This window comes from Mycteria americana, chromosome 7 (assembly GCF_035582795.1).
Source record: "Mycteria americana isolate JAX WOST 10 ecotype Jacksonville Zoo and Gardens chromosome 7, USCA_MyAme_1.0, whole genome shotgun sequence".
NCBI lineage: Eukaryota > Metazoa > Chordata > Aves > Ciconiiformes > Ciconiidae > Mycteria > Mycteria americana.
Window position 1 is genome coordinate 25174113 of NC_134371.1, and position 23549 is coordinate 25197661.

General features: G+C 38.9%; 1 protein-coding gene across 2 annotated transcripts in view; it reads left to right on the forward strand.

The window, feature by feature from the left end:
- The window catches only part of LOC142412359 (glypican-5-like), a 410584-nt gene that overhangs the window by 128767 nt on the left and 258268 nt on the right, over window positions 1–23549 (forward strand). The window contains exons 4-5 of one of the 2 annotated variants that reach the window (XM_075507444.1): window positions 17158–17288; window positions 22009–22068. In XM_075507444.1, coding sequence (XP_075363559.1) covers window positions 17158–17288; window positions 22009–22068 — 191 coding nt within the window. The remainder of the gene's footprint in view (window positions 1–17157; window positions 17289–22008; window positions 22069–23549) is intronic. The other variant, XM_075507445.1, reaches the window with a different exon arrangement.

Consider the following 23549-nt stretch of genomic DNA (forward strand, 5'->3'; position numbering starts at 1 on the left):
AAGTAATTTCTTCTCCTGTGTCTTTCTCTGTATTGTTCCCCTGTTTCTCAAGCAGTCTAAATCTTTTTTTAATGGAATAAGTATTTTTCATATAGGAAAATTCCATTTAGGAATTCTTCTTGTTTTGTTCTTAAAATTAACTCTTTGGAAAATTAACTAGCAGTCTTTCTTTTTTCCATGTGATTAGGCTTTGAGGGTTGCCAGCAGAGCAGTGGGATGAACTTCATGAACCTCAATGCTGACTGTATATCTCTTAGGCCCCATTGCACATAGAATTGCAGCTACGACAGTGAATAAATTTATTTGGTGGTATAATCCTTCACTGATGGAAATAGCAGTGGTTCTGAGTTGTTAGACAAACATCTATAAAATTAGATTGGCTTTACTGAATGCCAACAGTAGCTACTGTACTTTGCTTCATCCTGGAGTTGAATATACAGAATGCTAGTGAAGTTTTAAAACCTAAAAGAAAATAGCCAAAAGCAGCACATGTTCAGATGAAGAATTTAGTCATGCATGTTTTCCAGCAGCTGTTTTTATTTTAGGTTTAATTTAAAATACATTTAGCTTAATTCTGTGTTCAGAATCATCAAAGCCTACCAAAAATCCTCAGATTTTGTTTCACAGAGATCATTATCAAGTTCTGAGCAATTGTATGTTTATTACTTTCATATTTTGCATTTCTGGGGTTTCGTATACTACCCAAGGGCATGGTCTAACTCAAAGAATAACAGGAATCGGCATGCTTTTCATTTACCCTTTTTCATTCTTATAGGCATACTATATTAAGACCTGTTTTAGAAACAAGCCAGTTTTACTTTTTAACCTCCCATGTGTTTTATTAGGTTGCTGAGGTTTAATTTTTTTTTTTTTTTTTAAATGGTTATGAAAAGCAGGGATTTTGGTCCAGATTCCCATTCATGCTATGGCCATTCTAGAAAGTTTTGTCCTACTAAAGTCGTGTATATAGGTCTTTTCAGTGGCTGATCAAAGCAGCAGAAAAGCCACAGTGTAAATGAGAGAAGCCCTTTATGTCTATTTTTTCCTGGGAGATTGTTGTACCCGGTGGACCACTGTCCTCTTCTTGTGCTTTACCCACTTCAGCAAGCACTTAAGCCCCACTGTGTTTCTCATCAAGTATTCTATGCCGTAGTGTAGTTCAGAGTAGTGATGCCCATATAGACAACTTTAGGTAAAGGCAGTAAAAAATATATGCTGCATAGCACTGCCCTCCCATCCCAAATTATATTTCTTACATTAAGGAATCTTAACCCAAGACAATCTAGGATTTAGGCTTCAGGATTCACTTAAACATCTAGAATTCAGGAAAAAGTTCTCTCTCCATGGTTGTTCAGGCCTCTTTCTCTGTCCGATTATCGTAACGGGTTTTGTCATGGCAGTTCTTATCTAGCAGAAAAAAAGTTGGACTTAACTCTTTTTGCTTAGGTAAACAAATAGCAGTCTGCTATTATCACATTTTGCTTACTGCTGTTGATTGCTGATGTTGATTCGATAAACTGTGGCTGAAGGACTTTGAGTCAGCTGGTTGCTATAGTCTAGTTTTTATTATATTTATCCTGTATGCATACTGAATAATGAAAATTATAATGTTTATGGGACACTCAAGATGCTTTCAGCGTATTTTAATATCCAGTTCCAATTAGCTCAAAACCAGGCCAAACTGGGCCCCAGGTAGACTGATGAGCTGACAGCAATGAAACTATCGGTGTTAAGTGTGAAATTCCACGCGCGTTTTGGAGAAGAAAGAAACTGTGCCAAAGGCAATGAGGAAACAAATGTTGGAATTTAAGAAATGGGAAATAATTTTTTTTGTGATTAATATTTTACTTGCTATTATTTGTTGCTGAGAGATTACGAGATTTTACAAGTAAGTTACTTGCCTATATCTAGTTATGTTGCCTTGCAAGAGTCTGAAATGGAAAATGAATTGTAACTACAGTAGATTCTGTGTGTGGTAATGAAATGATCTCAGGTGCGTATATATTCCCTAGCTTTGTTTGTTTTCCTGCAACCAGATGATGACTTTTATCCTCACTGGTCTGCCAAGCTCTTGCTTCAAGAACTTGCTCCTAAACGAGACCTTAGGTTCTATCCCAGTAGGTGCTGAAAATTGAGCTTTTGGCTGATTTGTTGGCTAGATTTGGGAGAATGTACCCCAGATTTTCCAAGATCAAAACCTTCCTGGATGCTTTTTACAATATTATAGTGATCCTACTTAAATAAGGAGCTTAAAGGAAGAAAGCTGAGCTGTGGGCACCAAGATATGAGAATGAAATCACTGCGCTCTCTCCTGTTTTGTATTAAGCCTCTGCAAATAACCATTTAGTTGAATATGCCACTGAAGATGCTGTGAAGAACAAGAAGGCAAGTTAGGGTTTCCCAAAACTGTCAGTTCACAGGGAAGTTACTTATGAAACTGAAACTGCTGTTACAGCTGTGTGAGCTGGGTGCTGCTGTGGAAGGTTGTGCGTGAGGGACATGGTCCATTGGGGCATGAACACAGATGGAACCTCATGGGAAGAGGAGGGGTGGTGGAATGGGGCTGCTGCTCAAAGGGTGTCTCCGAGTACAGCATCCTGGTAGCAAGGGCAGGTCCTTTTGCAGCACAATACCTGTGGTACCTGTTCAGTAGCAGGGCCCCACGCTGCAGGCATAGGTGAGCGCAGGAAGTGGCAGCACTGTGCTGTGTATGTGTGAGATGCAGGTGCTGTGCTGTGGGAGCGTGAGGGGAGGGCAACCGAGCAGGTCCCACGCTCGGAGCAAGCAACCTGACAGGTCTGTCCTTACCACAGACGTGAGCCTGGAGCCATCTGACTGAGGCTGCCAGTTCACTAGAGCAGGCTGCAGAGCAGGGAATAGAGATTGGGATTCAAGCTAAGCAACTTAAACAGTAAATTGCTTTTTCCTTTTCCTTTGTTTTACATTGCTGTGGGCCTGCTTTTTGAGGGCAGTGTCTCTTGGCACATGCATTGAAAGGACCAGTGGCTTAATTTAGCTTCGATATGAGCCAGTAGTGCTTTCTTGTGGCTGGAGAAAAAGGGAAATTAAACTCTTCTCTAGTGCAGTGAAGGAAGTAAAGAAATGCCTGTTATTAATGAAAAACTCTGGTACATGTTTTGAAAAGCAGATGAGCACAGACCATATAGCTCAAATCAACTGCTTCCAGTTCCTATTTTAGGCAAGAAAAACAATTACTGAGCGAAACAAGTTTGTGTATTCAGAGCAGTTTAATTACAGCCTTAAACAATAAGTTGGGTTGCATTGATGATTGCCAGCTCCTGTTGCTATGCTGGGCTGCTGGGTGGTCTTGGACATTAACTGGGTGCATCATGCCTGGATTGTCTGCACATTTGGGTCTACAGAGGCAGCCTTGGATCCACTAGGATGTTTGTGAGACCACGCTCTTGTGAGATTTGTAGCCCAATTCTGCAAATCCACAAGTTTTACGTAGGCAAGGCAAGTATCTAATCATGCAGGCACTTTGCTAGAGCTTTTGAACTCAGAATGTGATTTAATTGTCAGAGAACTAAATTGGTTGTCAGGAGTTGGTCAGTTCCAAGCCTGTCCTACACGGTTTTCTCAGATTTGTTAAACTCTGTGCTCTAGCCTCCTTGTCTGAAAAATGGGGATAAAAATAAAAAGAGTTACTGCCTACTGTGAGGTGAGTGCTGTTAAGATAGGAAAGTTGCAGTGTTGATAAATGCCACTCAAGACTGTAGCTAGAAGTGAGCAGAATACTTCCCAGAAGCATAATAGTCTCATGGAACACATAATTGTCCTATGAATGCTGTGCTATACTATTGGTTTGCAAGTAGGTAGGCAAGTTTTAATGGGGAACTTTTACTGTGCCTTTTGATAGTGTGTTTTGTTTCATTTGTTTTTTTTTTTTTTTTTTTTTTTTTAAATTGTTGTTCATGTTCTATCTGAATTTAACTGAGTTATTTTCCCTCCAAAAATTTGAATTTCTTTTTCTCTTCTTTTGAAGTGCTTAGAATGTGTACTTAATGATAGCAATTTTACTACACCAAAGTCTCATCAGTCTTGGTACTTCTCTTGCCTCCAATTTTTATCTGGTGTTTTGGCATTATACAGAGGCTTAAGCACTCGGTGTCCTATAAGGAAGGGAAGCCCTGTGTGCCTTTTGGAGGTAGCAAACAAAAGCACTGAATCTTAATCTTGTATTGTTGACTTCAACAGGTGTGAGATGACTCTTTAGTAAAGCACTTCAACACTGGAGAAAGTGTAGAGATTTGTATACACTTATGTACCTGTTGTTTTCTCCTGCTCTGAGTGCTTGCTTGGTTTGGGTCCCTTTCTGAGGTTTCTTGTGCCGTGATTAAGGATCCATGTGTCCAACAGGGATGTCCAAATTTTAAATTCCTACTCTTAAGTGTCTTTTGGGTAGGAGTAGGGTGTTGTTTACCCTTGGGTAACTTACCAGAAGTCGCAAAGGAAATGAAAAAGTGAATTCTCAGAATCACAGATTTGGTTGAGGTTGGGAGAGACCTTGAGCTGTCACCTAGTCCAACTCCTCTGCACAAACAGGGTCACCTAGTGCCTAGAACTGGGCATGGTATTCCAGGTGTGGTCTTGCCAGTGCTGAATACATCACCACTAGTCCTCATGTAATCCACGATACCATTAGCCTTTGCCCCTAGGGCATGTTGCTGGCTCAGTTAAAATTTTCTGATACCCAATCCTGTGCCCTTTTGGGACATCTTTTCTATGCAAATTCAGGTTCTGTGCTGAGAACCCTATTTTGGGTCAGCTTTCTGCATACACTTAGTGCGCTTTAAAGCTCCACACGTGTTCACTGTGCTGCTTTTTATGTGATGTGATACCTAATGTGCTGCTTTACTGTATGGTTGATAAAGCATGATTGATTCTTGACAGCATTGCTAACACTAATTCAGCCTGTTGTCAGAGCTGGTAACTCATATCCAGTCAGTTACCGGCAAAAGGTGATTAGTTTTTGTTAAATGGATGCAGTCACAGTTTATTGAAGTGACTGTGTAACTCGCTGTTGACTACAACGGATGTCCTTGCTTGAGTTTGTCAATCTTTAAGTGAGTAAGAGTTAACATTGTAAAAGGAGACTTATTTTGGATTATGATGTGTTTTTAAAAGTCAAAATGTTAAGTTTTCACTACCCTTCAGCTTGAAAACATCCTGTCTGATTAGTTCTCTGAGATTTTATACAAAGTCTGAGAAATTTCAAACCAAAAGAAAGGCTAGGTTTTGTTTGCTCTTGCTGCAGAACTTCATCCGAAATGGGTCAGACAAGTACATAAATGGATCTCACAAATTTCAGTGTACCATCAGTGAGGAAATGGTTTCTAGACTAAGAAATAATGACAAGACTTCTTAGCCAGATATAACAGTTTAAAGTGGATTCTTCTATTGCTTTTGTATTAACAAAGCATGGATCAGAAATGAAGTTTGGAAAGAAAAAGGCCTGACAAGCATAAATGAAGGGTCATGGTCTTGGATCTGTTATAAGCATCTTTATTCGTTGTTTTCAGCTCTGTGTTCATACTGTTCCTCTTCCCTAACACTAAACTGCCATAATGGTACCATTCCAGCACTCTGAGCATAGTCAAAATTAATTCTGCAGAGAGTAGGCAGTTTAAGATAGTGCTTTCTTGAGACTGTTTTTCCTTTATTTATCAATTGGCCCTTGACTGTTAAGTTGAAAACAGGATGCATATACTAGTAAATAAATTGTGCTTAATGGTTTGCTAGAAAGATCTCTGTCTTGATGAAATTTAAAGGTACAATGTTAAAAGTCTGATCTGCTGTTTGGACTTAAACTTGCAGATTTAGTATCTTCGTCTAGTTTCAACTGCAGAAATGCTCAACCAGTAAAATCACATTAATGGTTTAATAGTCCTAAATAGATCCACATTAATCAATCACTGTAGTAAATCCTCAAAGCATCCTTCCTTTCACCAAGTATACAAGGTCAGAGCCTGCCTGCCACATGTGTTTAGAAACCAAAAGCCTGCTGATGCCAGTGAGGCCTGTCCCAATAGATGTGATGATTCAGGCCCCCAGGAGAAGCTAGGGTTTTGCACTTTGTGCAGGGTCCCACTTGTCTTTGATAGTAAAACTCCTAATAACATCTGCCTGTGGTCCTAAGGTAAAGGGAAAAACCAGCTATTTTGGTACTCGCTATAAGCAACGCATCACTACTGCATTAGAAGTGATTTCTTTAGGAGACAGAAGTCTTGGGATTTGCTTATAAATGTAATGTACTTGTCTTAACGTGAAAAATGTCTTCTAAATATTTTAAACAAGGGCGGCTGCTGCTGCCCCTGATAATTATGCTATATACTATTGCTACAGGTCTTGAATAATTACTCAAGTCTTCAGTGTCATCTAAAATTACTTATTTGTGTTCAGGAAAAAAAGGCATGAGAAAACATGTTGATTTTGACAGCAACTGTCAGCAAATCATAATTGAAATGATGTTCTCTCATGAAAAAAGAAGAATTGAATGTGTTTACCAGTCTTTTCTAATTATTATATTCCTGTTATATGTAAAATGGAAGGTCATTCTGACCTTCTTTGGAGGTCTTAACATTGTTATTGGCATGTTTGTTTAGTGATTGCAGAAACTTACAGCATTATTTCAGCTAATATGACAAAGTGAAAGTATAATGGCCTTCTGACTTCCTACGTATTTTTGTTAGGTCACTTTCATAATGTCTTTTGGAAGAGAAAGTTCAGGCATTTCGCCTATCCAACTCAATGACTGTAGTAATGATGAACAGAAAAAAAGAGTCTTAAGAGGATTGAAAAATTTTGCTGAAAATTGGTGTTTTCCTGCTCTTGATTACCATTTTTGGCAAATGTTTTCAGGGTAGTTATATCAGTCCTCTTAAATATATAGGATATGCATGACCCTTCTTGTATCTTAAAATCTGGATCACATTTGCAGCATTAGCCAGCCCTAATAGGGATGCTTTCTTCCCTGTAAATATCCGCCTGAACATACTCAGATGTCAGTTTAAAGTAATGGAAGCAGTTTTTCTCAAAGAGATTTGGAGTAAACTCTTTTACTTAGGGAATATTTCCTCTATTTGTTTTCCTGAAGCTTGAATTCTTAGGATATATCTACCTGCAGAGAAAGGGGAAATTTTGAGCAGAAGCTGTCAAGCCTGAGGTCCCTTCTCTTCTGTGTGGACATTCTGCCTGTCCCTCCACCACCCTGGGGCTTGTCCCCAGCTCATGCAACCCTGCTTTCAAGCACCCTGCAGAACAAGAGGGACCTACACAGAATACACAATGGCTTTGAGAAGCATTTCAAATTATCTGAGAGCCTGTAGCACAAACAGTTATGTAGTTTCTTTGCATAATTAGATATCTAATTAATGTAATATTTTACAGACACTGAATCAGTGTAAGTCATGGAGTAAGCAAAAATGAATCTTGTTCTGTGTTACTGTTCATTGCCTTCTTTTGGATATACTGCATTAATGCCAGCCACATGAAAACTAGTAAGAAACAATTCTGTTTGAATTATATACTGGAGACAAAACACTTCAGTTGAAAGCTGTGTTTAGAATGAATATACCAAAAGGCCTGCTAGGATGATTGTTTTGGTTGTCTGGGCTTGTGCCTAAATACCTGAGTGGTGATGCTCACCTATGAAAGTCTGTTAAACTCGAAAATGAAGCTGAATTGTATGCTCAGAGAATCATGTAACTAAGTTATCCATGGATCAGATCTGGCTCAAGTTCCTAGTAATTAATTACAAATTTTTATTTGTTCATATATGAATAATGAGTGTCTGCAGTCAACTCAGGCAGTTATTCAAAATCATTCCTGCAATGCTGTTGTAATTATGATTGCAATAACTATGTATAGAGGAACGTAAGGCTCCAGCTGAGTCAGACTAATGGTCTGTTGTACCCAGTCATCCTTGGCAATACCAAAAGGAGATGCTGCTTAGGGAGAAACAATCCCTCTTTCAGTAGCCTCCCCTTCATGTTGATTCATTTTTTCCCTAGGCCATCTTGTGAATTCTGCTGCCAGGCAGCTGAAACTCACTAAAACCAATGGGACTGACCATGTTGGGGTGGTGATCAAACTGGCTGCATTTAGTGAAAAGGTTCCCAGTCTTGTCTCAGAGCTCTTGGGCATCATCAAGAAGTAAGGTACAGATCAACATTGCTAAAGTTAACTTGAGAAAAAAAATGGCTTATTTACAGCTCCTTATGTGACTATCTTCTAATCTGACTTAAAGCAAATTGAAGAGTGACACGCTCCTTTTTTGACTAAAGATATCTAGGGAGGTATCTGAGTCTAAGGAAAGATTTTCTTTTGCCTGTGCCAACTGGTGACCTACCTAAATCATGGGTATGGTCCCTTCTGCTTGTCAGTCCCCTGCTGCTGGAGGTTGCCAGCCCTCACCGTAGTCAGTGATGGAGCTATCTCTAACTGGATCAGCTCAAAATGAGCCTTATTAGCTGAGCTGAACCCTGATGCTGATGCTTGGCTGCTTTGACTGCAGAGGGCTAAGGAATATCACCATTGGGTCCTGCCAGCAGCGGTGGGGTGGTGCCAGCCCTTGCTGCTGGGGAGGGGACAGCAGCAGGCGCTGGGGCCAGTTGGTGAAGGTGGTGGTACTGCCTTTGCACTGGGAACCAGTCTGTGGTAGGGACTTCTATCTGCAGTGATAACTGTAGCAGTTTGGTGTTTAGTCTGTACAACACGTGCACAGTAGGGAAGCCCTAAAAGGATATGAGTATGTTTTCCTTTATTTATTTTTATATATGTGTGTGTGTGTGTGTTTGTAAGATGTATGATCTTTCTCTGCTACTTTTTGTGCTTGGTTATTGAACCTTTGAAGAACAAACTATGAAGGGTTTTTCTCAGTTACATTTTAAGCTTGCAGTGATAAAAGAAATTGCAGTAATATTTTGATAATTGCTTTCACTTAAGAATTGAAATAAATAATAAGCACATAACTTGCAATACCATTTTGATACACTGTAATTAATTTGAAAAGTGATAAGGGAAATTTGAATAAAATCTTTTAATAGATTTTCTTCTTCTGTTATCTTTAAAGTTACCTAATTTTTCTGAGAGCTTTTAAAGTGACTCACTTGGATTGATTCCCAGTGGAATTTTCCTTCCACACTAGATTATTGTAATTAATTATAAAATTGAGCTTAACCTTTCTAGGTTGTCAATATCTAAGGACAAATGTCACAACTAACAAGGCTGACTGTCAGGAAAGATTAGTACTGAATCTTGGGGGTATTGTGGGGGAGGAGGGGAGCTGTCATTACCTCTCAGGTCCTGTTAGTATTTTGTTTTGGCTTTATAAATGATTACCACTTCTCTTTTCAGCTGGGTAAATACATACACAATTTGAAGAGAAATGTTTTTAAACCTCCTAACAAAATAGGCAAAGTTATTGACTTATGTGTGCTTAAAAGATTTAACATGTGGAGACAAACTGTGAATAGTTTGATATCCTGACCAGTGTATGCAATTTTAAAAGCCAGTGAGAGCAGAAAAGAACATCATTGTAATTTACAGTGAAAATGTGTTAGATATAACCTGTATAGATGTCTTGAAATATATGATATCGTGTAAGGTATTTCCATATTTTATGTTTTTCCAGAAATCCTCAACTACTATCCCAGTGAACAAAACCTGTATGTATGCATTCAGATGCAGACTTCATGGCATGCCCAGTTGCTTGGCTCAGTACAGATTATCTAACCACTCTTTTCTAAGGATGTTGTAGAATAAGGCCCCAAATTCTTGTTACTCATCATTTGCATTTTTAATTTGGGAGAAGGCCTTGTAGAATTTGATTCATTTGAGTAGCTGCTGCAGAATTTGACCATTGTGTGTGCCCAGTGTTGATGCCTGAAAGGATCTCTCTTCTGCAGCAGACAGAACCTACAAAAGACAACAATGTCGATTCACACAAGCACAAAACCTCCTAACACAGCACTTACTTTTCTCTTTTCAAGAACCAATTTCAGGGCTGTTTGCAGAATACTACTGCTATTCCACTTTTGCTGAACACTCATCTTTCTCAATATATCTAGTAGCCTGGAAACTTGACCTTCTTAGTTAACAAGGAAGAAAGATGAACTGTTGAACAGATGAAGAGAGTCTTTAAGTAACACTTTCTATAAGGACATCCAGGAGTACCGCTTGGCCTTGTAATACCTCAGGTTGGACCCTTAGAAATATGTAAGAGAAAGTTGATTGCAGCTGTGTAAATTCTCCTATAAATTCTATACACTTGAAACCTGACCCTTTTTCACTTGAAGCTTGTGTGAGTTCACATCCTATACAATATGGAAAATCCCTATGACTAATTAATTCTACTTCTCCCCATACACCCCTCTTTGTATGTACACCTGTAAAATGGCAATGAATTTCTGAGTTTGGAATGAGGCGCTTGGGACTGCATACATGCTACTAGTCCAACTCCCTAGCTGGTTGAACCTACCAAGCAGTTAGGGAAGTCCTCTGAGATCTTTTTGGCTACTGCTCATTAAAGAAGAGCCAATAACCAGGCATTTCCTCAAGGAAGACGTTACAATTTGTGAACTTTAGTAAGGGATACATGTTCTTCAGTCAAAAGACCTAGGAATCGCTTCAGCTTTGTGATTTGCATCTGCCTGTTCTGTACTAGTGAGGCAGCTTCGTTCCTGTTCTGGGCAAATGTTGCTCTAGCAGCTCTGTTATATGGCTGAAGTATAGCTGGTCTCTGGTTTTCTTTAATCCTTCCTTGACCTTGGAATGGCTGCCTAAAGTTTATAGCCCACATTTTTAGCCAGGGAATTTATTAGAGCTTTCTGGATTTACTGAGTTCAAGTTCCAGCTTCCTGAGACTCTAACTAACCCTTACACAGTTTTCTCCCTTTTTGTATGGGGGATATAGTCCCCAGAGAAAGCATAAGGGTCTTAAACTGTAACTTGTCAAACAACTCTGCAAGCTGACATCCACATTTTTTATAGTTACCACTTCCAAACCTTTCTGAGACAGGAGGCGCTTTCAGCGTTAGCACCTGTGACAGACTTTCTGTTGCAGTTAGGGAGAAGCAAGAAGATATTCTCAGAGTTTGGTTGTTGAAGTGCTTCATCCCTGTGCACTTGTACAGGGGGCAGAGTTTCCCCGGCTTTGGCTGCAGAACAGGAGCACTCCAAAGCATGTAAGATCATTGAAATAGATTGGGGAACTGAAAATAGATTTCAGCATCAATTAATCTATGTCAGCCATGTTAAATAGTGTTCCATTACTTCTGCATCTTGCTAAGACAAGACTACTTTCCTGTTGATTTTTTTTGTTTGAGGAAGATTGTGAGATATGCCTAAGAGTAACAGGAGCCCAAATGATTCATAAAAATATCAGGATGATCTGTATCTCACTATCTGTGTACTTGTCCAACATTTTTCAGGATATACCTATAGTTTCTTGTTGTTTCCGCAGAATGTGAGTTCTTCCTTTTACAGGACTTTGTTGTTTATTTCTGGCACATTTGTATCTTGATTCCAAAGCTGAACCTAGAAATATTACTGTAATTCAAATCACTTGATTAAAGCCAGGCATCTCCAGAGGCAGCAGGGAACACACAGAGCCTCATTTCTTATGGATATAAATTCCATGGCTGGATTCTTTGATGTCTAAGTAGGTGTCAACTCTGACAGAAGGCTTTTCTGCCCTGAGGAATTCATAATGCCACTCTCCTTGTTGGAATCTCTAGTACCTAGTAACAGTCAATTTCTCTAACTGTCAGTTTTCAGAAGATTTGTTAAGAAATTAATTTACATTAAACTGTCCAATAGATTCAAGATGAGAGAGAGGAAGAGTGCTTCCCTCCCAAGTGAAATACAACATATTCCTGTAAGAAAATGAACTAATAATCCCATAGTTTGTTTATTTATTGTTGAATTTTGCTACCGGCAAAATGCTGCATTTGTAATAGGTAACATATTCCATAAGAGAGAGAATATTTAAAAGGCGGCAAAATCAAAGGTTATTTGCTCTCTTTTTCCTAATGATCTTTCTTATTCTCTCAGCGATTGCCTCTTCATTGAGTGTAAAATTTTGTTCAATAAGCTGTAGACAGTGGCAATGAGCAATAAGCCCTGGCTTACATTTTATCAAATGTGATCCTACTCATCTTTTGACCTTGGAAATGAGGATTTTGCAACAATACTATATTAATAGGCGACAGCCACTCCAAAGGAGAGGATTTTGTATTTACATAATGAACTTTGTTTGATGGCTTGATCAACAGAAAATGACAAGCAAGTTACCTATTGGTGTCTTGTGCCATCGGTAATCAAGTGTTAAAGGTATGTCTGACCCAAAGGAAACAAGATCTCATGCTGAACATGCGAGTCTGAAAATTCAAACCTGATTTCCCCATAACTCAGTGTTTCTTGCTTCCCTCACTTCAAACTTGACAACTGGAACCAGCAAACTCCAATTCTGATTTGATATGCGTTTGTGGCATGTGTGGTGTGGGGGTACGGCTGTGCTGATGCCTGCACAGCCATCAGGAACCTGGGCTGAGGGGTGTAATTTGTCAGAGGTGTTCACCCAGATGCTGGCTTTTCACAGAGCCGAACTGGGTTACAGATCGGGGTGGGGGCGGAAGACTGCTGGAAAATGTGTTAGCATTTTAATAATAACTCAAAGCCTAATCACTAGAAAAATCTTGTATTTTAAAATGCTAAACTTCCCATTACAAAATCAAAGAAAATTACTGTTCTGAACTAGTGAAAAGGTCTCCTGCTTTAGAGAGATAAGATTCTCTTGGTATCCAGAAGGGCATGACATTTTTCCCTTGTTTGATTATATTAGGTGTATTAAATATGACCTCAATGTTTAAGGTTGCTCAAGCTGTAAGAGTTCAAAAGATTTTGGGTGAGATTTTTTCAATTTATTTTGCTAAGCCTCTGCAGTAATTGTAAATAGTCATTCTTTTAAAGAACACATAGTAAGAGGTCAAATAATCCATATATATATGACTCTGTATTTCATTACAGAGGAAAGTTCACAGGAGAAGAAATGTGGCTATCGTTGTTAGACATTTAAGAAGAATCATTGGTGTATAAGTAAAAACGCTTTAATCCAAAGAAAAGTGTATAAAATTGTGAAACGTTGCTAATTTAGAAGATAATGAGGTATGAGGAATACTAGTTTTCAGCTATAGATGTTCACTGCTAGAAGGCAGACTTGATTAAATATCATCAGAGGGACAAGAGGAACAACCTTAGTGTTGTTATAGTTAATGAAGGATGCTTTTCTATCAGTTTGTAATTTAAGATTGGCAGGCTTATTTTTAAGTTTAAAAATCAAAGAAAAAAATGAGCTTAGTAATTCTTTATGTTGATTCCTGATTATTCTAAGTACTAAAAATTGAATTTAGTAGAAGAGCAATGGATTTTCTGTTTCTACTAATTTGTGTTAAATTTTATCATGGGTATCTCCAGTTCTTTGCAGCTAATGTTTTGCAGTTCTCTTGCCTTTCACAATATTTGATATTTTTTGTTATTGTGTCAAATTCAAATGTCCAGTGTCAGTAGAGGAATGTTAGCTTCTGTTTAAAAATAAATAAATAAAAAAATCACTTAGCCTACACTTTCAGTTTAAGAGGTAACTTGGAAGCAGTAAGTCACACATACAAGGAAATAAATCTTTAAAATCCCAGTCACCATTTTTAGTAGTGCTATTTTTCTTTGGGTGGTGAGTCTTGATTCATGAGCTCTGTGTTAAACTGACAGCGTAGTTGTCTGGTGCCCTTAGGATGGGAGGGAAAACCCTCCATGTTCTTACTATTGTTAACAGACAGGTAATTTGTAGAAGTAGATTCCAGATGTTGCAGTTCCAGAAAACACTTTTTTTTTTTTTTTTAAATGGCACGCCTCATACATTTTAATTTACACAGCATTAACTCATTTTTCATAGATGTCCTAGCTAGAAGTTTAAGATGATTTTCTGTACATGAGTGTTCTCATTCTTGCCATCAACTTTGTGACTGCCAAAATTAGCGAGTAAAATTCATCCTTTTCTCTTATTTTATTTTGCAGAAAAATACACATTTCAGTGAGATTGACGAGTTAGTCCAGATGAAAAAATTAAACTATAAATAAAAAAACCAACAAACCAAACTCAGGTTTCTGTTTAACTCATCCAAAATCTGAAACAAATATGCCAAATAGGGATAACTCAAGTGCCATGGGAGACAATCTCTTGGGAGGGAGTTTGGTTTTTGCATCCAAAGATGCCCATGAAGGTGGGAGTACCCTATGTAAGTTTTCAAACCACCTGTACACACTTGCAAGACCAGTGGTGGGGTAAAAGCCTCCATCTTTGCTGCCCTGAAGAGGCTGGGAAGGAAGAACATCTGGTGATCCACGCTAACCTTGAAGAAACTTCATGCTGGAAGGGGTGGGAAGAAAAGAGGGCTGATGAGCTGCCAGCCTGGCCCTGCTGGAACTGCCCAGGCCCCTGCAGCCAGGGGCCTGGTGGAACCAGCCTGGGGAGCTGGGTCTGGGCTGAGGGCTGTTGGGCATCTAGGGCATTGACTGCACACAGAGCAAGCTGTGGTCTGCCATGGGCCCCTGCTGTGACACTGGAGAAGATACTTTGTGCCTCTGCACCAGTTTCCCATCATTTTTTCTTCCTTTAAGTGTCAAATGCTGTTTGACAGGGACTGCCTTGCACTATTTTTTTTCTTCCCAGTAAAACGCAGTCTGGACCTCAGCTGAGACATTTAAGAGCTACTGTTATTACAAATAATATATCATTATTGTATCTTCCGTCTTGTTAATCTCACTTCAGATTAAAATGTCTGTGCAGTAGTTTAAATTATGGAGCATTGCTAGTGTTTCTTAGCATATTAATGAGAAGAAAGGCACTAAAAGGCCTGCATGACAAAAAAGTGTGAATGTGTTTTGCCCTGTCATTTAACAAATTACTTTCTTTTTAATGGAGTAGAACTGGTTAAAATTTTGCACTGAGAAATATTTTTTCCTTGAAATACTGTGGTTTTGTTTGATATGCAGGAAACTTATTACTGGTTAAAAAGAAAACCCCAAAGTTAAGGTTTGGCATAGTAAATACTGAAACTTTTGCAATTTAGAGAGTCATTGTATTTCTATGGTATCAAAAATACAAATCAAAACAAAGTGAGTATTTTCATTTGGATGCCTAAACTATTGAATCGCAACAAAAGTGATGACTCTAAATCTCTTTGAAACTTCTCACAGGAAAGTAAAAAAACTTGGAGTTCTTCATTGCTCATGTATATGAGAACCACATTGCTTTTCCAAACCATTCTGGTGTTAGTTGGTTAAAACTGTCTTAAATCCATAGTGACTAGGTTTGAGGTATATGTAATTTGAAGACATGAACTTTTGTGACATGATGTAATCTAAGATAGATTTTGCAGAAACCTGTGCTGGGAATTTGGGTCTGCATGCTGTAGGAGCCCTGAGAAACCTGGGGCACAGGAGAGAGCATCCTGTGCAGGAATGTGGTCCAGCTGTGTTATACTCTGTGTCCAGCTTCAAAGGGTTCAAAAGGCATTGTTGTTTTATATTTTCATTTGCATAGAGTGGGTTTTTTTTTTCTTTTCAGAAGTTTAGAAGTGACTGAAATAGAATATTCTATTTCACAAAGTTGTGTTTTAAAGCAATGCTGTGCTAGTCCCTGGTGAGACCAGAACAATATACACAGTGCGTGGTGTTGAGTGAGGCAGCTGGCTCCTGCTCTGACTGCTGGAGGTATGTCAGGATTAATCCAGTACGTTTGCATTCAGTTGCTACAGTTTTAGTTTCTTCACAGCATATTATACTGGACCAGGCCGTAACTCATACAACTAAAGCTGATGTTAAGTGTCATGCCTATACAGCTTCCAACTTTTCATGTGCTATTGGCCTGTTTTTTCAGAGGAAAATATCTTAGCTTTACATAGCAGTAGTTTTCCTGGAGGAAACGGGGTATGGTAGAGAAAATTGTCATGTACTTGCACTGACGTATACAACATAGTAGTGCAAAGGGGCAGGGAAAATTATTTTAAGTCGTCTGTGGTCTGAAATATTCAGCAGCTAGGCAGTTGTGACTTAGGGTTTTAAAGATGCAGTAAAATGCACAGACCAACAAGAAATCCATCTCACCCTGGTTATAATGGAAAACTGAATAAGGAATACTAAATTCAGTGCTGTGGGGGATGATTAATTCTGTGTGATTAAGGTCTCTGGTAGTACCATGCCCACAGTAGGATTTCCTTTGTCTTCTTTTCATGTTTGCTTGAGGATTTAAGAGTAGGTGAAAACATTACAGATTACTTATTTGTGGATTAGAAAGGGAAGAGGTTTGTCTTACTATTGTCACTTAAAGCTGTTACAGCAAATAAATGTAGCAGGATGCAGGAGCAGTGTCAGATCCACAGTGCACAAAGGATAAACACAAGCTTGCTTTCTCCTGGTCTTGTATCAAATCCCTTATGAGAGGCTTCAGGAAGGGCAACAAGGGCAAATGGCTGAGCGATGTTAGTGTTCTGAACCCAGGATCCAAGGCACTGATGATTCCCAGGGATGGAAATTCTCTTTTCATTCTGTTCTGTACAAGAAAAGACTTTATTGACAGTGATTTGTTGATGCTGACTTCTTTTGCTCATTTCCTTGTTTTAAGGGAACATTATCTAGTTAAAGGCTGGAAGACTCAGTTGTCTTCTGATTGCAAACTCCTTCAAACACCAAATAGACTCTACTTTCTATATACAGGGTAGATGTTCCACGAAGATTTGTGTACCTACAAGCTGCAGGTATGTTTCTAAATAAAAGTTTGATTTCGCAACACTTCTATCAGTTGCTATTTCAGTCTGTTTCCAGGTGTGCTATAGTCCAGGTATCCAGTGACAAATCCATGACTGCTGGCTTTCTGGTAGCAGTGCTCTTTGCACTGCCTCTTAATTTGGTCATTCTTATGCAGTTTCCAGATTCTGGAAAGAAGAATCCTTTCTTTCTCTCCCCCAGACACCTTCTCTCACAGTAAAAGCTGACCACAAGGAACAAGCTGACCTTTGGGCAATTGTAAATCAGTTTCTCCATTAAAACCTGGTTTTCCTTTCCCTTCCTTTCATACAGGTTGATAAAGTGTGTGGACAGCCCAAACAACAAGAAGGGAACCTGTCATCAGGCAATATAGTGCCAGTCAAGGAAGCGACTAAAATCCAGACATTCGTGATGGCTCATGCTAGTCTGAACAATAAAAGAAGGTAACCCTAAGCAACAGTTGCTTTGAAATAAACTCTCTGCCGCACAATTTGTGTTAATGGTTTCTTGCACCATAGTGTTTAAGCCAGAGCCACAGTTCTGTCACCCTGTCTGTGTGCTCTCCAGCTGTTGCTATCACTGATAGTTACGCAGATATGTTTGCGGTATTACATTGCAGGTCTCTCCAAGAAAAGCTTTTTACAGGCCAGGCTTGATGTCATTACTTAGCACCAAGGTATTCATTATTTCCAGAAACTTTCAGTGAAAATGATGAAAGATTTTCCTCAACAAAGTCTGAGTAATTTCCACAGTTGAGTCTAAATTACTTAAAATACAACTGCCCACGTCTTTAAGGACTTGAGCTTATCCAGGGGCAGAGGTGGGAAAGAGGAAGGGGTGAAAAGGAAAGATTCATTGCCCTGACACAAAGTCTGTCCCTTATTTCACAGGGCCGGGGAGGATTAATGAGGTCCCTTGCAATCTCCTTGATTTGTTACATAACAGAGCAAGAGCAGAAACATTTGTGTTTAGGCTTGTTGTGTCCATCTTGGCTTTTGTTCTTCAGTTGTGTGCCAGTTGAGACACTAGACAGCTGAATTGCTGCCATGGGCCTTGGCATGAGTCTCCTTGCTCCCAGATCGCCTAGTCTTTCTTTCACTTTCCCTCATGTAGCTCCTGGATTGGTTTTCTGTAAATTGTAAGCAGGGAGGAAAGGGTGTCTTTGCATTCCCACTCATGATACATGAGTAGATGTCAGAGCTAACTGACCATAAAATCCCAGTGACATATTTCTGGTTAACATGTTGTTCTCTAATACCAGTATAAATCTGGAACAACTTCAGCAAAGTGAGTGGAATCATGTTGGGCTCACACCTCTGTCTGAGAACAGTATCTAATCTGCCCAGGGAGTCCATGTGTATCTGTATGTTGGACAGGTGGATGACAGACAGCAATATTAAAATTTCCGTAGGCTGGATTCTGGAGTTGGAGTTGTGAAGATGAGGTTTTTATCCATTTCTATATTAATTCTCATCTAAGCTTGCATGAATGAAGCAAACACTGCTTTAAAAGATAAAAGTAATAACAGCAAGCTAAGTTTTTTGAGTGATAGCAATATTTTTATCCCTTTGTAATTTAAAACCAAAACACAACAGTTTGTGCTAGTGCTTGGAGCTAATCAATTTTTACGATGCAAATCAGAGAAAAGAGCATTAAGGAAATTAAATTAATAAATTCAACAGTAATAATCCAAAGAACAGTTCTAGTACAATTAACGAAATACGCTTTTAAAAACACAGAGATCTAGGCCATATTCCGTATAACTCATTGACTTCACTGGCACTTATATGCTGGCAACCAAAAAGGCAGAATTACCAGCCTATTAACAGGTAACTTCTTAAACAGATGCAAATTGGTGTCTTTAATGGCGTGACAGTCGTTCTTTCTCACCTGAGGATCTGCTCCCTCCCCATCCCAACCTTCTAGAATTATTTGGATATTGACCTTTTAAAATTTAAGACCTGTAGATGGAAAAGAAAATATGTGAAAACTAATATACTGTAAATTAGTTGCCCAAAATTGGTCTGTGCACTGAAAATTAATTTATCCAAAAAATCTAAACTAAGGCCATCCTTACATAATTAGCATAAAACATTACTGAAATAGTGTTGATAGGTATTGTGGAGAGCCCATGCACCAAAAATGAATGATGGAGCCATAATTAGTAAGAACTGGAGAATATTTTTAAATTTTCCGCAACTTGCTATAAAACACATGGCATGAAGCTTGTAGTTTGCTTCTTGGAAACGATCGTGAAACAGTAAATAAAGTGAAATACACAGTGACTGGCTACATCGCTGTGTTGCTCATCATCTATCATTTAATCACATATGATATCAATAAAAAGCAATTTTAGGTAATAAAATTTTATAATGGATGGGTGAAATCATTCCTGCAGTGGGTTGTGTAAAATGCAGTTAGAGTGACAGATAACTGCTACAGGGGATCTAGATTATGAAAGTAATTATGTGAATCTTTTTTGGTGCCATTCCTTCTGGCGATTTAAAAAATGAAGAGCAATTAACGTCAGCTGTCTGCCAGTTTAGATACAAGGTCACACAGGGAATCGTCCCGACTTGAATCTGTCTGTTGGTCTGTGTAGTAGACATCCCTCCAAATGATCCTTAATTCAAGAGGAATATGGAACATGGCTCCTGCCTTTTAGAATAAGGAAAGAAAAAGAGAAGGAATGAGCCAGTACTCCCCAAGTAAACAGAAAAGCTGTGGATCATTCCCTTAATGTGTCAGAATATTCCCAAGCTCAAAGAGAAGAACCAGTCTGGTTAGCACATCTGTAGGAGAAACCACAATAAAGTGGCCTCTCATCTCTTCTGTAGTACCTGCTTACAGATGCCCTTAAAAACCTAGTGCCAAACAGCTTATACCTACATATGTATGTTTGCTCCAAAGGTATTACATCTTTGCAAGGCCAGTTACAAAATCAAGCTCCTTTTCCAAAGAGTTTGAGAACCTCTGATTTCAGCTGTTCAGTAGAGCCAAGGCTGCTTGTTCAGTTGAAAAGTGGGACTGTTAAGATGGTGTCTCCTTGCCTGACGGGTCTTTCCTCTGGGTGTGTGTTTTTTGAGTCTGGATGGAGGCAGTCCTTCTCACTCTCCACTGTTCTGCACAGCGTGGTCCTGCATGGTCCCTGAATTCACGCAGCAACTGGATCCTCTTTTGTGGTAGTTGAATCCTTTTCTGCTCCTCTTATTCTCATGGGTTCCTGGGAGATTTCCCATCTTCGTTTTCTACTGTATTCCATTCCTGCATATTTTTTGTTATGCAACACTAAGTGTTAGGGGCAATAGTGTAAGAAGCTGAAACTTGAATAAATGTTGCACGATATTGTAGGAAGCCTTTTCCTCTGATTAAGCTGAAAAGCATAGATTTGACTATTAATTTTTTGGTTTTTTGCATTACACAATTGTATTCAGGGATTAACTGAAGCTGGCAGGATTGCTGCTGTAGTCATTTTTTAGCGTGGAGGTTACTATAAAACGTAGTAGAGAGATGACAAGAAAATTGAAACCATATGATGGTACAGGGAATGTACATGGCATGTACAGAATCTCAATCAGTAAATTGGAATATTATTGCTGAGTTCAGCACAAAGTATTATTCTGGTCAGGGTCCAGACTCCTAGCAAAGTTGAATACCTGCCTTTTAGCATGTGTGCTGCATGTAATATTTCAAACCACTAAACATAAGACTGGCTACAGATGTGTATATAAAAATATGTTATGTTTAACAAAGAACTATAACATGATATTAGGTCCCTAATTGGAGGAGGAAGGCTTTGAAATGATATTTTGCTGGGATTTCTTTGTTATAGTGTGAACTTACAGATCTTTTATACATTTTAAAATAAACAATTTTGAGTTTCTTTGGGAATGTTGGAAGTCGAAGTCATCTACTTTATTTAAAATTAACTATCTGTTGGGTCAGGCATCACATGATGTTATTAAAAATTGAGTATTAAAGTGCTAGTACAAAACATTATTAACACTAGATGCAAATTAACTTACTGTGGAAACAAATCAAACATTTCTGACTGACTGGCCAAGGCAGAAATTTCAGCACGTCCAGATTTTCCCTGTTACAAATTTTCATTTCCTTTTTTGACTGGCTGTGTTGGAATCACTGCTTCAGTGATGGCAGGTGACACTCACCTGATGATCAGTGCAGGTCCATCCTGTCCTGTGGCCACCCCTGCTGTTAGCTCCCAGAAAGTACGATGGCAAAGCCGCCATCATCTGGGTGTCCTCAGAGCTGCTGAAGGTAGTGCTTACTCTCTCCAGTAAGAGTTAACTGGATTGGCAAGTATTGTTGAACCTGTCTCCAGGAACGCATTACTCCAGCTGTTGCCATTACTTTATACCTGAGAGTACGGGTGTAAGAAAGAGCAGAATGTGGTATCAAATCATGTAAGTGGAAAATTGCATCATGATGTTAATGTTCAATACAATGTTTAATGTTAATTAAGGGACCTCGGGATATCAGTGCCACAAAATGCATTTTCACTAAATAACTACCAGGGTTATTTCCGCAGTTTTTCCTCCAATATAACCTTAGGGCCTGTCTCTCCTGTTTTGCAAAGTTGTTTTTTTATTTCAGTGGTGCAATCTGACCAGAACTGGACAGCAAAAAGTATCTGTGTTCACATTATTTATGTGAACAGACAGCAAATTGCTCATTGTACCAGAAAATGAATGCTACTCATTTGTATCCCCCTTCCCATGGTGCTCATTCTAAACCGTTTGCCATTGTTTTCTTGTACAGCCTCATATATTTACAGTTCTTCCATTTGGTATCAGTTAATTTAAGTACCACTGAATTTATTTTCAGCTTTTTGCTGTGTGTGCTGCATTTGTAATTGTGCTCTTATTTGAAAATGATTGGGAAAAACAATCTCAGTTCTGTTTATTTTCAGTGTTGCATTGACATTCTTAATTGCATCTATACTTTGGAAAAATCTCATGACAATTTTCCTCCTTATTTTTTTTCTTATATTATCCTATGCATGTGCTTGATGACCTTTCTTTAAAATAATTTTTACTTTTCTCTTTTGTTTCTCATTTCTTTTCCTCATTTGCCTGAATTCCTGCTTCTCCCCTACTCCCCAACCTCTCCTGATTGATGCTTATTCTCCCCGGCCTATTCCAGTTCTCTGCCTCTGAAAGCTTCAAAGAATGACAAATCAAGAAGTTTGAAAAAAATCTCTCGGTAAGAATGAAAACAAGGTGACATACTTTGTTGTCTCTACACTTAGTTGTCTCCATTGTAAGCTGCTGTTTCAGCTGTAATCTAGGTATTGGCATACTTTTGATTACTGCTTTTATACTGTAGGGCACTGGGAAACTGTACGTTTTCTACCTAGTGTGTTTAGTTTTTTACTGATGAAAAGTAAATATTTTCACTTGTTAAGATTGAGTTGGACACAGAATTTTGCCTTTGCTAAGATGCTACTTTGAAATGTCAGAGCCCCACTCTGCTGTAAATGCAAAGGAGTTTAAGCCTCTTGGGGTGAGCTGAGTAAGACAAGCTTTAGACTCTTAAAAGGGTGCTCTTTTCCTCCTTCAAAGAAAACTCTATTTTAGAACCCATAAAATCTTTAGCATCTGTGTCACCTTTCATAATCGATACTCTTAGGCTGTTCTCTCAGGTAGGTGGCCTGCTGTCTGGACCTAGCTTTACTGTATAAATACTTAGAGCTCATATTTGTAAGTTAGTGGTCAAGAGAGAGAAATACTGATTCCCTCGTTGTAAGCCCCAAAATTCCTACTTTTTTTCTTTCTTAAAACGACAGCTTTCCTGCATTGTTAGGGTAAGTTAGTTCCTTAGGACCATGTGATGACTAAGTTATCTCGAGCAGGATTTCATCACATGTAAGATAAATGGGATGGTTAAATGCTTTTGAGAAAGCATAAAGACAGCTGTGGGGAGAGATGACCACTGCCTAAACCTTGTAGGGGTAGATGCTTAGCAGTGGGCTTTGATATTGTTTAAAGCCCCTGTTGCTCCCAAAAGAATAATAAATCCTGACTGTTTTTGTGCCAAGCTCCATCCAGCCATATCCCCAGGCACCTCTTCAATGCAGTGTCCCCTTACAGCCTGCCAGGCAGAAACATTATAAACCAGAATGAGTCCTTTGGCCTTCCCAATGGGGCTGTCGAGGGACTTCTGAGACAAGCAGATAGCTCCATGATAGCTCTAGCTCAGTTTTTGTGTCCTGCACCTTGTTCTCAGTATCTTAACATCTTATACCAAACAGGAGCTTCTAAAGCTGTGGGGGAAGGGTAATTTCTTATTCTGAAACACTCTCCATTGTGTTGAATTAACACTTGTTTTGTTACAGTTTATTTTTATGGCTACCTCAGCCAGATCTATATTATAGGTATAATCAGATTATAAAAGAGGCAGCAGTTTGCCCACAAGACATTTTTCCATACACACTTGATCAGAAATGGGCTGTTTGTACTGGCCAGGAGTTTTGGTTATTCATCAAAGCAGCAGGCACAGCCTCCTCTTAACAGGTGTGAGGTGCCAGACATGACGAGAGAGAAATTTCTTTCTAATAAGAATGTGACATGAATAGTGATGATAGGGAGGAATTGGGCCCACCGCATCTCAGGGAGATGACTTTCCGTACTGTTGTTGCATGTGTGGGGTACTTACAGCATATTTCAGGTTTTGTGATGGGATGT